The sequence below is a fragment of the Leucoraja erinacea genome, chromosome 12, assembly GCF_028641065.1.
Source record: "Leucoraja erinacea ecotype New England chromosome 12, Leri_hhj_1, whole genome shotgun sequence".
Taxonomy (NCBI): Eukaryota; Metazoa; Chordata; class Chondrichthyes; order Rajiformes; family Rajidae; genus Leucoraja; species Leucoraja erinaceus.
Genome location: NC_073388.1, coordinates 5,246,337 through 5,258,781, shown reverse-complemented (window position 1 = coordinate 5,258,781; position 12,445 = coordinate 5,246,337). Strand labels below are relative to the sequence as shown.

Below are 12,445 nucleotides of genomic sequence, written 5' to 3'. Positions count from 1 at the left end.
CAGTCACATCTGTGCAGTCTTTTAAGTTCCTGGGAACCATCATCTCCAATGACCCTAAATGGTGTGTGTGGGGGGGTGGCACCATCGATTCCACAGTCAAAAAGGCACAACAGAGGATGTACTTCCTGCGCCAATGATGGTCCAATTCTACACGGCCATCGTAGAGTCTGTTCTCACATTCTCCATCATGGTCTGGTTGGGCTCAGCCACCAAGCACGACACCCGGAGGCTGCAGCGAATCATCCGATCAGCAGAGAAGGTTATTGGCTGCAACCTTCCCTCCATTGATGAACTGTACACTGCAAGGGCCAGGAAGCGAGCGGGCAAGATCATCTCTCACCCCTCTCACCCTGGCCACAAACTCTTTGAACCACTTCCCTCTGGAAGGCGACTCCGGACTGTCAAAGCTGCCACAGACGGACATAGAAACACCCTTTTTCCACGAGTAGTAGTTCTACTCAATAACCAAAAATCTGTAGCCTCCTTTTGCTCTAGTATTTTATTTAATGCACATGTTTAATCAATAATGTTTTATTATTAATGTTTAATGTTTTATGTGTCATTCCTAACTATCACTGTATGTCATGTTGTCACTTGCGGGCGGAGCACCAAGGCAAATTCCTTGTATGTGAATATTTGGCCAATAAACTTATTTATTCATGCACTCAAAGGGTAGCAGGTATATGGAATGAGCTGCCAGAGGAATTAGTGGAGACAAGTACTGTAACATTATTTAAAAGACACTTGGTCAGGTAAATGGACAGGAAAGATTTAGAGGGATATGGGCCAAATGCAGGCAATTAGGACTGTTGAGTGGATAGGCATGTTTCTGTGCTGTATCATTATGACTCCAAGTCAAACTCTTATAATCACTCATCAAACCAGACATTCACTTGACTATCCACCCCGGAGGAAGCGACAGGCAGTGTGGTGCGGGTGAATGATGTCGCTTTCTATAGCAAGTTACTTACTCCCAGTATTGCTCGGTGGGGGCTTGGTGAGGAACATAGATTTCTGATCCATTGGAACAGGTTTTGTTGTTTGCCTGCAGCCAGGTTGTATTCACGACTTCTGAATATCCGCTGTCCATAGTGAGGTTGCAGAGCGGATCTGGAAAATGTGGGGTGGCATTTACTAGATGATTTCTTTTGAAACAAAGATACATTTCCAGTCAAATAATCAGGGTCACTGTTGTTTTCAGATTGAATCAGTCTGATCCCTTTAATCAGCTGAGTGGGGTTTCAGAAGTCAGATATAATGGAACTGACTGCTCTGGTTATCACTCGGTGAGTGATGGTAGATTTTCAATCATACTATAATGCTGCTACTCTGAATAAGCGTAACATTTATCACAACTCAATGCCAGACAAAAGCCAAAGCTCCTGTCAAACATAAAGGCTTCTCGACGGTGGGGATTGGGAACGAGGCCTTTATCGAGGCGCCGTGGTATAGATGCCTCCCAGATCATCGCGGAGAAGCCAGAGTCAGGGGAAGCTTCCGACTCCATAGCACACCAGGGAGGCGTGAAGTGGGGCATTGACAGTGGTGAGACCTCTCGGCGGTGGTAAAGCCTCGCGGCGGCGTCGATGCCTCGCAGGTTGACAGTCGATGAGAGCGTGGAGGACCACCATGAGGGAAGGAGAAGAACAATGGAGGACCCGGCGTGGGGGGGATCACCGTTAGGGGGGAGGGGAGAGAACAGCGGACAATGGGGGAGTGGAGGACAATGGGTGACCCAGCGTGGGTGAACCGCTGTGGATGGGGGGGAACTAAAGGAAGAGCCGGCGTGCTTCGTAACTTTGTCAATGCCGTAATTGACTGCTATTTGCAAGCAAAGAATCTCACTGTGCCGAGTCATATGTGACAATAAAGTATTCCTATTCCTATATTATGGCAGTTGGAATGTTGGTACATTGGTAAAACATTTGGCACGAGAATGAATGCCTCAGTCGAGTGAAAAAGCTTGGATTTATTTCTTGTCATTGTGAGAGCAGGCTGGGATTGGACCTGTTGACTCCAAATGGAATGTTGTCTGAGACATAAGGAAGCCACAGAGTTATTCTTAATGCAATTAACGTCCACAAGAAGGAGGGGATAGATGTTTTGTTGTGATCAGATACTGACCAAAAGCAGGGGTATCATCTCTGGTTGGAAAAGAAGTAAAAGCCAAGCGCAGATTGGTCATGAAAATACTATCTGTGATGAAAAATCTTAAGATTGGATTACACATGTCCTATACAATACAATACAATACAATACAATTTATTTGTCGTTTGGACCCCGTTGAGTTCCAAACGAAATGTCGTTTCTGCAGTCATACATACAAAACGAAAAAGACCCAAGACACAACACAATTTACACAAACATCCTAATACCAATGGGCACAACAGTGACTGTATGAGTTGTGATGTTAAGATCGCCTGGACCTCTGTGTCGAATAAACTTGTGAACAAACATAGAAAATAGATGCAGGAGTAGGCCATTTGGCTCTTCGAGCCAGTACCATCATTCAATATGATCATGGCTGAACATCCAAAATCATTACCATGTTCCTGCTTTTCCCCCCATATCCCTTGATTCCATTAGCCCTAAGAGCTAAATCTAACTTTCCCTTGAAAACTTCCAGTGAATTGGCCTCCATTACCTTCTGTGACAGAAAATTCCACAGAATCACAACTCTCTGTCCAATCCTTTAAGAATTTTACATGTTTATTTAAGATCCCTTCTCATCCTTCTAAATTCCAGTGATTACGTCCAGTCGTAATTCTTTCATCATATGTCAATCCTGCCATCCGGGGAATTAACCTGGTGAACCTACACTGTACTCCCTCAATAGCAATAATGTCCTTCCCCAAATTAGGAGACTAAAACTGCATACAATATTCCAAGTGCAGTCTTACCAGGGCCCTGTACAACTGTAGTAGGACCTCCTTGCTCCTAAACTTAAATCCTTTTGCAATGAAGGCCAACATGCCATTAGCTTTCTTCACTGCCTGCTGTACCTGCATGCGTACTTTTAGTGACTGATGTACAAGCACACCCAGGTCTTTTTGCAACCTCCCCTTTTCCTAATCTGACACCATTCAGATAATAATCTGCTTTCCTGTTCTTGCCACGAAAGTGCATAACCTCACATTTATCCACATTATACTGCATCTGCCCACTCACCCAAACTATCCAAGTCACCCTGCAGCTTCAGAGCATCCTCCTCGCAGCTCACACTGCCACCCAGCTTTGTGTCATCGACAAACTTGCAGATGTTATATTTAATTTGCTCGTCTAAATCGTTAACACATATTGTAAATAACTGGGGTCCCAGCACTGAGCCTTGCTCGCACGTCATTGCAATTGAATTTCCACTAATTATAGTTGCGGTTGAATTTTGAGATCACACACCCACAGCCCCAGGCTGTGTAACAAAGTCATACATCACCCACAGCCCCATTCTGATTTAGTCTCCATTTTCTTAATCACTCAGATGGAGTAAATGTTGAATATTTGTTGTACAAACATTAGACAAAACGGTACCTCTGGGTGTCCGACTGCAGGTTTCATCTGCACCCCACCAGCTGAAGCAGTCTGACCACGGCAGGGGGGATTGGAATGAGGCAAACAGGTAGAACAGGCTGTAGGCGATGATGCAAATGTAGGAACTCGCTGAAACCACTGATAGAAAGATCATAGTGATCCCCACACCTTAAATTAAGAAACAAGCAGTTAAATAGTAAGTAAGCTGAATAATTCTTCCCCATTAGTTCAGTTGGTTGGATGAAAAGTTGCCATTTTTTACAAGGAGCCCTTCTTAATTATAGAAATATCCCAGATGACCACAACTTCAGGAGAACACTTCAGGCTCGATCACGCTGAGCACCGGCTCCCCTCAAGGCTGTGTGCTCAGCCCGCTGTTGTTCACACTGCTCACACATGACTGTGCTGCCAGATTCAGGGACAATAAAATCATAAAATTCGCGGACGACACTACAGTGGTGGGACTCATCAGTGGAGATGACGAAACAATGTACAGGGAGGAAGTAGAACAACTGGTGGACTGGTGCGGCAAAAATAACCTAGAATTGAATGTCGACAAAACTAAGGAGATGGTTGTCGACTTCAGGAGGGCGCAGCCAAAGCATACACCGCTCAACATTAGTGGCACTGCAGTGGAGAGAGTGGAGAGCATAAAGTTCCTCGGTGTGCAAATAACGGACAGCCTCACCTGGTCCAGGAACACCACTGGGACCGTCAAACGGGCCCATCAGCGACTGCACTTCCTGAGGAAACTAAAACAGGCCTCACTCCCCACCAACATCCTCAGGACTTTCTACAGGGGCACGGTGGAGTCTGTACTCACGTACTGCATAAATACGTGGTACTCCACCTGCAACTGCTCGGACAGGAAGGCTCTGCAGAGGGTAGTGAGGAGAGCAGAGAGGATCATTGGCGTCTCCCTACCCTCGGTACAAGAACTGTTCCAGAGCCGCTGTCTGAAGAAAGCACAGAGAATTGCCAAGGACAAACTGCACCCCCTCCACACGCACCTGGATCTCCTGCCATCAGGCAAGAGATATCGAAGCATCAAAGCCCGGACTACGAGGCTGCTAAACAGCTTCCTACCACAGGCTGTGAGGCTGCTAAACAGTCACTCTGCACTCACAGTCACTTGACTTGACTCTGCGGCTGGCACGGACACTTTAATTAACTGGCACTGGCCACTCAAATCAGCGGCCCCGGACATTTTTTATGATTGGTTTACTGTATTTTAACATTGTGTTTTTACCTGCTTTTAACTATTTATACTGTTCCATCAGGGACTGGATTGTTTTTTAGTGTTATTATGTGTGAAGTGTTTTTAAATTTCATGTGCGATGCTCCGCTATTCACTGGGAAACGTCTTTTTATTTTGCACTGTACAACTGTTGCTTGCAAGATGACAATAAAGGTTGATTGATTGAGGTTGATTGATTGATTGATTGATTGATTGAACTGCAGGAAATCACACTGCCCGAAGTCACTTTAGCTCAGACATCACGTACATGCTCAGATCCACATCAGCCGGTCTCCTCTCCATCCACAAGTCCAACCTCCGCAGTTTTGGGGACAGAGCCTTCTCCAGGGCAGCTCCCAGGCTCTGGAACTCCCTCCCCCAACTGATCCGCAATTCCGTGTCCCTCACCATCTTCCAGTCCCGCCTTAAAGACCCATCTCTTCACCGCTGCCTATCCTTATCCCCACGTGCCGTCCCTTTTCATCTGTGCATTAATTGCCTCATACTGTGTTTTGTATTGAATTCTGCATTTACTTTGTGTACTAGTCACGTCTCTACTATTTATTACATTCTCCTTACATGTTTTTCCTCTACCTGCTAAATGTTTGTAAGGTGTCCTTGAGACTCTTGAAAGGCGCCCATAAATAAAATGTATTATTATTATTATTATTATTATTATTATTTGATGTTAAAAACAAAGTGCTGGAGGAACTCAGTGGGTCAGGCAGTATCTGCTGGGAAATGGACAGATGATCTTGGGTCAGGACCTTTCATTAGACTACAATCTTTGGTCTGAAGTAAGGTTTTGACCCAAAAACGTCATCTGTCTGTTTCCTCCATAGATGCTGCCTGAGCAGCTGAGTATCTTCAGCATTTGTTCAAGGTTCCAGCCTCTACAGTCTCTTGTGTCTACATGGAGTAATGGAGTCATAAAGCACCTAAACCTGCTTTTGGCCCACATCTATCTAAACATTTCCATCTTTTACCAATTACTCCCCGAAACTTCCACCTGATCCGTTGTTTTCTAATGGAAGTATCATTAACCGGAGAGTCCACAGAAGATGCAATTCAGTTCATTTTGGTTTGTTGTCATGTGTGCAACGGTGCGGTGGAGAGCTTTTGTTGTGTGCTGGCCAGTCAACAGAGAGACGATACATGATTACAATCAATCCATTTACAGTGTGTGGATGCATGATGAGGGAATGACGTTTGGTGCAAGGTGGGGCCAGCAAAGTCCGATCAAGGATGGTTCGAGGGACATCAAAGAGGAAGATAGTTCATCCGGAGAGTTGTGAATCCTTCAGCCCTAAGAGCTAAATCTAACTCTCTCTTGAAAGCATCCAGGCCAATTCACTGGATGTTTTCAAGAGAGAGTTAGATTTAGCTCTTAGGGCTGAAGGAATTAAGGGAGTTGGGGAAAAAGCCGGAATGGGACACGTCGGGCACTAGGAGTGGACCAGTAGGAGGGTGAAACAGGGTGATGGCTCCAGAGCCTTCATGGTAGGTAGGTAGGCAGAAGGCATCCTTGGGACACAAAGATGGCTGGAGTAGGGGAGGAGAGGGATGTCGATTTGCGGGAAATGCTCCAGTACATCGAGCGCATAGGACGACCTGACTTTAGGCTTTAAATAATGGCAGCACCTGCCATTATTAAACAATGGGGGGGAAGGGCGTGTAAGGAGCTTTTGCATTTTCAGCTTGAAATTTTGCAATATGGTGCATACTGTAGTGAGTCTTTTAACTTACACTATATGCAAAAGGAATTTCACTGTGCAGTTACATACGTGACAAATAAAGAATTATTGATCTATTGAACTACAAAAATAGACACAAATTGCTGAAGTACCTCAGCGGGTCAGGCAGCATCTCTGTAGTACGTGATTAGGTGACATTTCATGTCAGGACCCTTCTTCAGACCGATTGTAGTACGGGGCAGAAAGGTGAAAAGAGGTGGGGTGGGACAAAGCCTGGTAGATACACGAGAGAGGAGTTTGATTCGCAGATGGGTGAACACAGGCATAGTTGAAAGAAGACAAAAAACTGTAAGGAGAGAAGAGGGTGAAGTGTGAAGCCAGAGGGGATATCGGTGGAAGGATATTGAGGGAAGGGGAAATGAGGGCTGAGTAATGGGGGGAATGGATGTGCATTCAGCTAGGGCATGGGAAAGAGAGGGGGGTGAGAGCGGTGGGTTATTATCCAAAATTGGAGAGCACAATGTACATATTATTGGAAAGAAGTTAGATTTAAATTGAGGTCAGGTTGGGGAGTGGACAGGGCAAATTGAAAGGAAGGACAAAGGGTGCAGTCATAGTGGGCATGAGGATAAATCATTAATGACGGGAAATAACTCAACCAATGGAATGTAAGAGCTATGAAATGCAACTGCATCAGAATAGCAAGCATGTCAGTTAACTATCAGTTATCCAGACCTCTCATGAATTTAGATATTTCTTTTGACCAAGTTGCAGTAACTGAATGAGCATTCACCTTGTAACATTGGCACGGCTTTCCACACTGCAATTGGTCCACAGCTGGCAAACTGCCCAAAGGCCGATTCCAAGAAAAATACCGGCATCCCAGCCATCGTCAGTATTAGTAAGTAGGGAATAAGAAATACACCTGAAAAAATAACAACGGCATTTGAGAACAAAATTAGCTGAGGCAAATGTGTACCTGTAACTAGCAATGTTACAAAATTTTCAGATTTAAAAAATCAAGTCTTTAATTTATTCCATCAGATAAAGCAGAAAAAGAAGTTTAATTTGACACCTAATTCACTTTCATATCTTCTATTAAAAAAGTTATGGCCATTTTCATACTCGGAAATTGGCATTAAAAAAAAAAAAAAAATTATTTATTAGAAGTGAGTACAATGCATTGGTACAAAAACGGTTAACATATTACATTCTCTGTACAACTTCCCTTTTTTCTTTTAAAGAGAGAAGTGAGAAAGGAGAGAAGAGAAAGAGGTTGTGAAAAGTGAAGAATAGATTAGTGAGCGTGGGTGAAAAACCAATAAAGAAAAAGTGAAAGAAGGAATAAGTGAAGAAGGAAAGCAGGAGGGAGATTATTCAATCGTCACAGTGAGATGATTTTTTTTTAATATTCTAAATCATCTTTCACCCATACCTGAAACTGTTAGTTTTCATGATACTATGTCACCACATGAATCCAAGAAATCAATAAATGGGGACCAACTCCTTAAGAATAGGTCTTGTTTGTCTATTCGGAGAAGTCTCATTTCTTCCAAATGTGCTGTGTCCAGCATATTACTGATCCACATTTTAAATGTTGGTAAATTAGCATTTTCCCAAAATTTAAGTATAAGTTTATTTGCTGTTATTAACCCATAATTGAAAAATGAGTTTTGGTGTGTATTTAATTTGTTCCCATCTCCACATACTCCAAATATAATTATTTCAGTGTTAGGTTCCATTTTTGTCTTAAATAGCTTTGAGAATATATCAAATATATCACACCAAAATTTATAAAGTTTAGTACAAGAGCCAAATGAGTGCGTAATATTGGCATTTTGAGAAAGACATTTATCACAAATGGGAGAAATATTTGGATCAAATTTATTCAACCTAGTTTTGGAATAATATAATCTATGTAATATTTTAAATTGAATTAAGTTATGTCTAGCGTTGATCGAACATTTATGTATATGTATCAAATATTTTTCCCATGTTTCTTTTGAGATTTTTATCATTAATTATTTTTCCCAGTCTTCTCTAATTGCCTCTGTTGATGGTCATTCTATATTTAAAATACTGTTATGCAAGTATAAAATTAATTTTGTTGACTCCGCATTGATATTCATTACTTCTTCCAGTGGGCCTAAAATTATACTTTGGAATCTTGGTATATATTTCTTCATAAAGTCACATACCTGTAGGTATTTAAAATATTGATTGTTATTCAATTAAAAGTTTTGATTTTAGTTGTTGAAATGATAATAAAATTCCCAATTCATACAAATCACCTACCTTTTTAATTCCCACGTTTTCCCATTGTTTATATGTTTTATCCATACCAGATGGTTTAAATACAGTACTGGGTTATTCACTATTGGTGTTAGCACTGATAAATTTCTTAATTTTAAAGTTAATTTTATTTGTTTCCAGATTCATATTGTATTTTGTATAATTGGATTCTTCTTATATAACATATTATTCAGCTTTATTGGGGAAAAAATGATCGCTCCTAGATCGTAGGGGGCGCAATCCTCTTTCTCCATTCTTATCCATTCCAACTGTTGAGCAGAACTGTCCAACCAATAAATTATATTTTTAATATGTACTGCCCAATAATAGTATAGAAAATTAGGTAGTGCAATCCCCCCACCTCTTTGGGTTTGCACAAGTGATTTCCTTTAATTCTATGTGCTTTATAATCCCAAATAAAATTAAAAATATTCGAGTCTAATTTTAAAAAATAGTGTTTTGGTATATATATCGGTATAGATTGGAATAAATATATTATTTGTGGTAGCGCTATCATTTTCATAGCGTTTATTCTGCCGGTTAGTGACAGTGGGAGCGTTCTCCAAAATGTAATCAGTGAATCAAATTTATTTAATAATGGTATAAAATTAGCATTAAATAATGATTTATATCTTCTAGTAACCCAGCTATTTACAATATATATTAATGATCTGGATGAGGGAATTGAAGGCAATATCGCCAAGTTTGCGGATGACACTAAGCTGGGGGGCAGTGTTAGCTGTGAGGAGGATGCTAGGAGACTGCAAGGTGACTTGGATAGGTTGGGTGAGTGGGCAAATGTTTGGCAGATGCAGTATAATGTGGATAAATGTGAGGTTACCCATTTTGGTGGCAAAAACGGGAAAGCAGACTATTATCTAAATGGTGGCCGATTGGGAAAAGGGGAGATGCAGCGAGACCTGGGTGTCATGGTACACCAGTCATTGAAGGTAGGCATGCAGGTGCAGCAGGCAGTAAAGAAAGCAAATGGTATGTTAGCTTTCATTGCAAAAGGATTTGAGTATAGGAGCAGGGAGGTTCTACTGCAGTTGTACAGGGTCTTGGTGAGACCACACCTGGAGTATTGCGTACTGTTTTGGTCTCCAAATCTGAGGAAGGACATTATTGCCATAGAGGGAGTGCAGAGACGGTTCACCAGATTGATTCCTGGGATGTCAGGACTGTCTTATGAAGAAAGACTGGATAGACTTGGTTTATACTCTCTAGAATTTAGGAGATTGAGAGGGGATCTTATAGAAACTTACAAAATTCTTAAGGGGTTGGACAGGCTAGATGCAGGAAGATTGTTCCCGATGTTAGGGAAGTCCAGGACAAGGGCTCACAGCTTAAGGATAAGGGGGAAATCTTTTAAAACCGAGATGAGAAGAACTTTTTTCACACAGAGTGGTGAATCTCTGGAACTCTCTGCCACAGAGGGTAGTTGAGGCCAGTTCATTGGCTATATTTAAGAGGGAGTTAGATGTGGCCCTTGTGTCTAAGGGGATCAGGGGGTATGGAGAGAAGGCAGGTACGGGATACTGAGTTGGATGATCAGCCATGATCATATTGAATGGCGGTGCAGGCTCGAAGGGCCGAATGGCCTACTCCTGCACATAATTTCTATGTTTCTATGCCTATCTTGGATACACAAAGGAAGGAACCAAGCCTCAGCAGACGGTAGTAAACAGGCCAGCACAAGCACAATCACCATTTTGGATGACCCATCCATTGAGACAATAGGAGCCCATCCAGGCGATGGGATAACGATCAGGCTGAGGGATCATGACATCAGCAAACCCCTTATCATCGGAAGCCTATTGTTCATGCCAGATCGAAACTGGGAATCATCAAAAGAACCCTTTTATCCAGAGGACCACCTGGGGGTTTCAAAGGAAGCTCAGGTATAAAAACAGGAGTCAAGCCAGAACTCGCTCTCTTTCTGCTCTGCTGGACGGCTCGTGGGGGCTGTATCGACCTAGCTGTGAGTATCCCGGTGACCTGGTGAAATTCCCGAAATAAGATAGAGGTTGAGAAGATAAAGGGAAAGGGAGGGGGTAAAATTGTGTAAAGTAAGTTTGACGACGTGCCCGATAGTTTTCCGTCCATAGTCTTTTTTTAAAGCATATGTTTAGCCACGTATTATGTAGCGTTGGTGAGATTTGATTTCTCATTGTTTAATAAAGCCTGTAAATTTTAGACTTGCTTCGAGTCCATCTTGGTTTCTGTTTTCTCTCATCAGCACATTCTGGTCAATTCAACCTTTTTTTTTCATCATATCCCACCATAATTCTGAAGTCTAGAACCTACGGGAATCCCTTTTGTTGTATTCTCTCTCTTGGAAACCGCTCGAGTGGAGTGGTGGGTGTTTGACCCTCCGACAAGGGAGAGAATAACTCGGGCAGTTGGGCCCGAAGTGGAGTGAAGGGAAACGCAAAACCCCTACACTACTTGCCCCTCCATCTGTTTTCGTATCATCCCCAAACTTTGCCACAAAACCTTCAAATGCGGTTCCAGCACCGAGCTTTGCGGTACCCCACTAGTCACTGCCTGCCATTCTGAAAGGGACCCGTTAATCCCTACTCTTTGTTTCCTGTCTGCCAACCAATTTTCTATCCATGTCAGCACTCTACCCCCAATACCATGTGCCCTAATTTTGCCCACTAATCTCCTATATGGGACATTGTCAAATGCTTTCTGTAAGTCCAGGTACACCACATCCACTGGCTCTCCCATGTCCATTTTCCTGGTTACATCCTCAAAAAATTCCAGAAGATTAGTCAAGCATGATTTCCCCTTCGTAACTCAATGCCGACTGGACAGATCCTGTTAGTGCTATCCAAATGTGTGGCTATTTCGTCTTTTATGATTGACTCCAGCATCTTCCCCACCACTGATGTCAGGCTAACTGGTCTATAATTCCCTGTCTTCTCCCTCCCGCCTATCTTAAAAAGTGGGATAACAATCCACAGGAGCTGATCCTGAGTCTATAAAACATATAGAGTAACTCGGAGGTCAGGCAGAATTTCTGGTAAAATGGATATATGGGTTGGAACTGTATGCCATTCCCTGTGTGTGGATCTTTTTCTCAGCACTGGCTGCCTGCATGTGAGCTACTAAACTCTGTAATATTTCATAGGAATAAAAACATGCTATATATTGCAGGCCTTTCAATCAGGAAAGAGTATACCGTGGAGTCAGCTGAATAAATGAAGCCACACAATTTCTATGCATGAGCACTAGACTCTAAACCATCCTTGACTTACCAAGTGACGATGGGAGAAAATTTAGGCCGGACACAAATAAACAAAATAAATGGTCAACATAACTTGGAAATGAAGATGAAATTTTGTAAAGATTGAATATCTGGCAGGTTTATCTAAAAATGTATATGTTCTAAAATGCCAAAGAGCTAGACATATAGAACATAGAACAGTATAGCACATGAACAGGCTCTTCGCCCACAATGTCTATGCTGAACATGATGCCAAGATCTACTCTTATCAGTCTGCACATAATCCATATCCCTCCATATCCATGTGCCTATCCAGAAGCCTCTTAAATGCCACTATCATATCCGCCTCCATCACCAGTCCCATCAGCACATTCCAGGCACCCACCCACCCACTTTGAACAAAAAACTTGCTCTACACATCACCTTTAAACTTTGTCTCTCTCACCTCAAGTCTTTGACATG

At 42.5% G+C, this 12,445-nt stretch overlaps 1 protein-coding gene across 1 annotated transcript in view; it reads right to left on the bottom strand.

The window, feature by feature from the left end:
- LOC129702019 (sodium- and chloride-dependent neutral and basic amino acid transporter B(0+)-like) overlaps window positions 1–3,745 on the bottom strand; it is a 55,059-nt gene extending 51,314 nt beyond the window's left edge. The window contains exons 1-2 of the mRNA XM_055643510.1: window positions 3,529–3,745; window positions 972–1,110 (exon numbers count right to left, since the gene is read on the bottom strand). Coding sequence (XP_055499485.1) covers window positions 972–1,110; window positions 3,529–3,682 — 293 coding nt within the window. The 5' untranslated portion in view covers window positions 3,683–3,745. The remainder of the gene's footprint in view (window positions 1–971; window positions 1,111–3,528) is intronic.
- Between the last annotated feature and the right edge of the window lie 8,700 nt (window positions 3,746–12,445).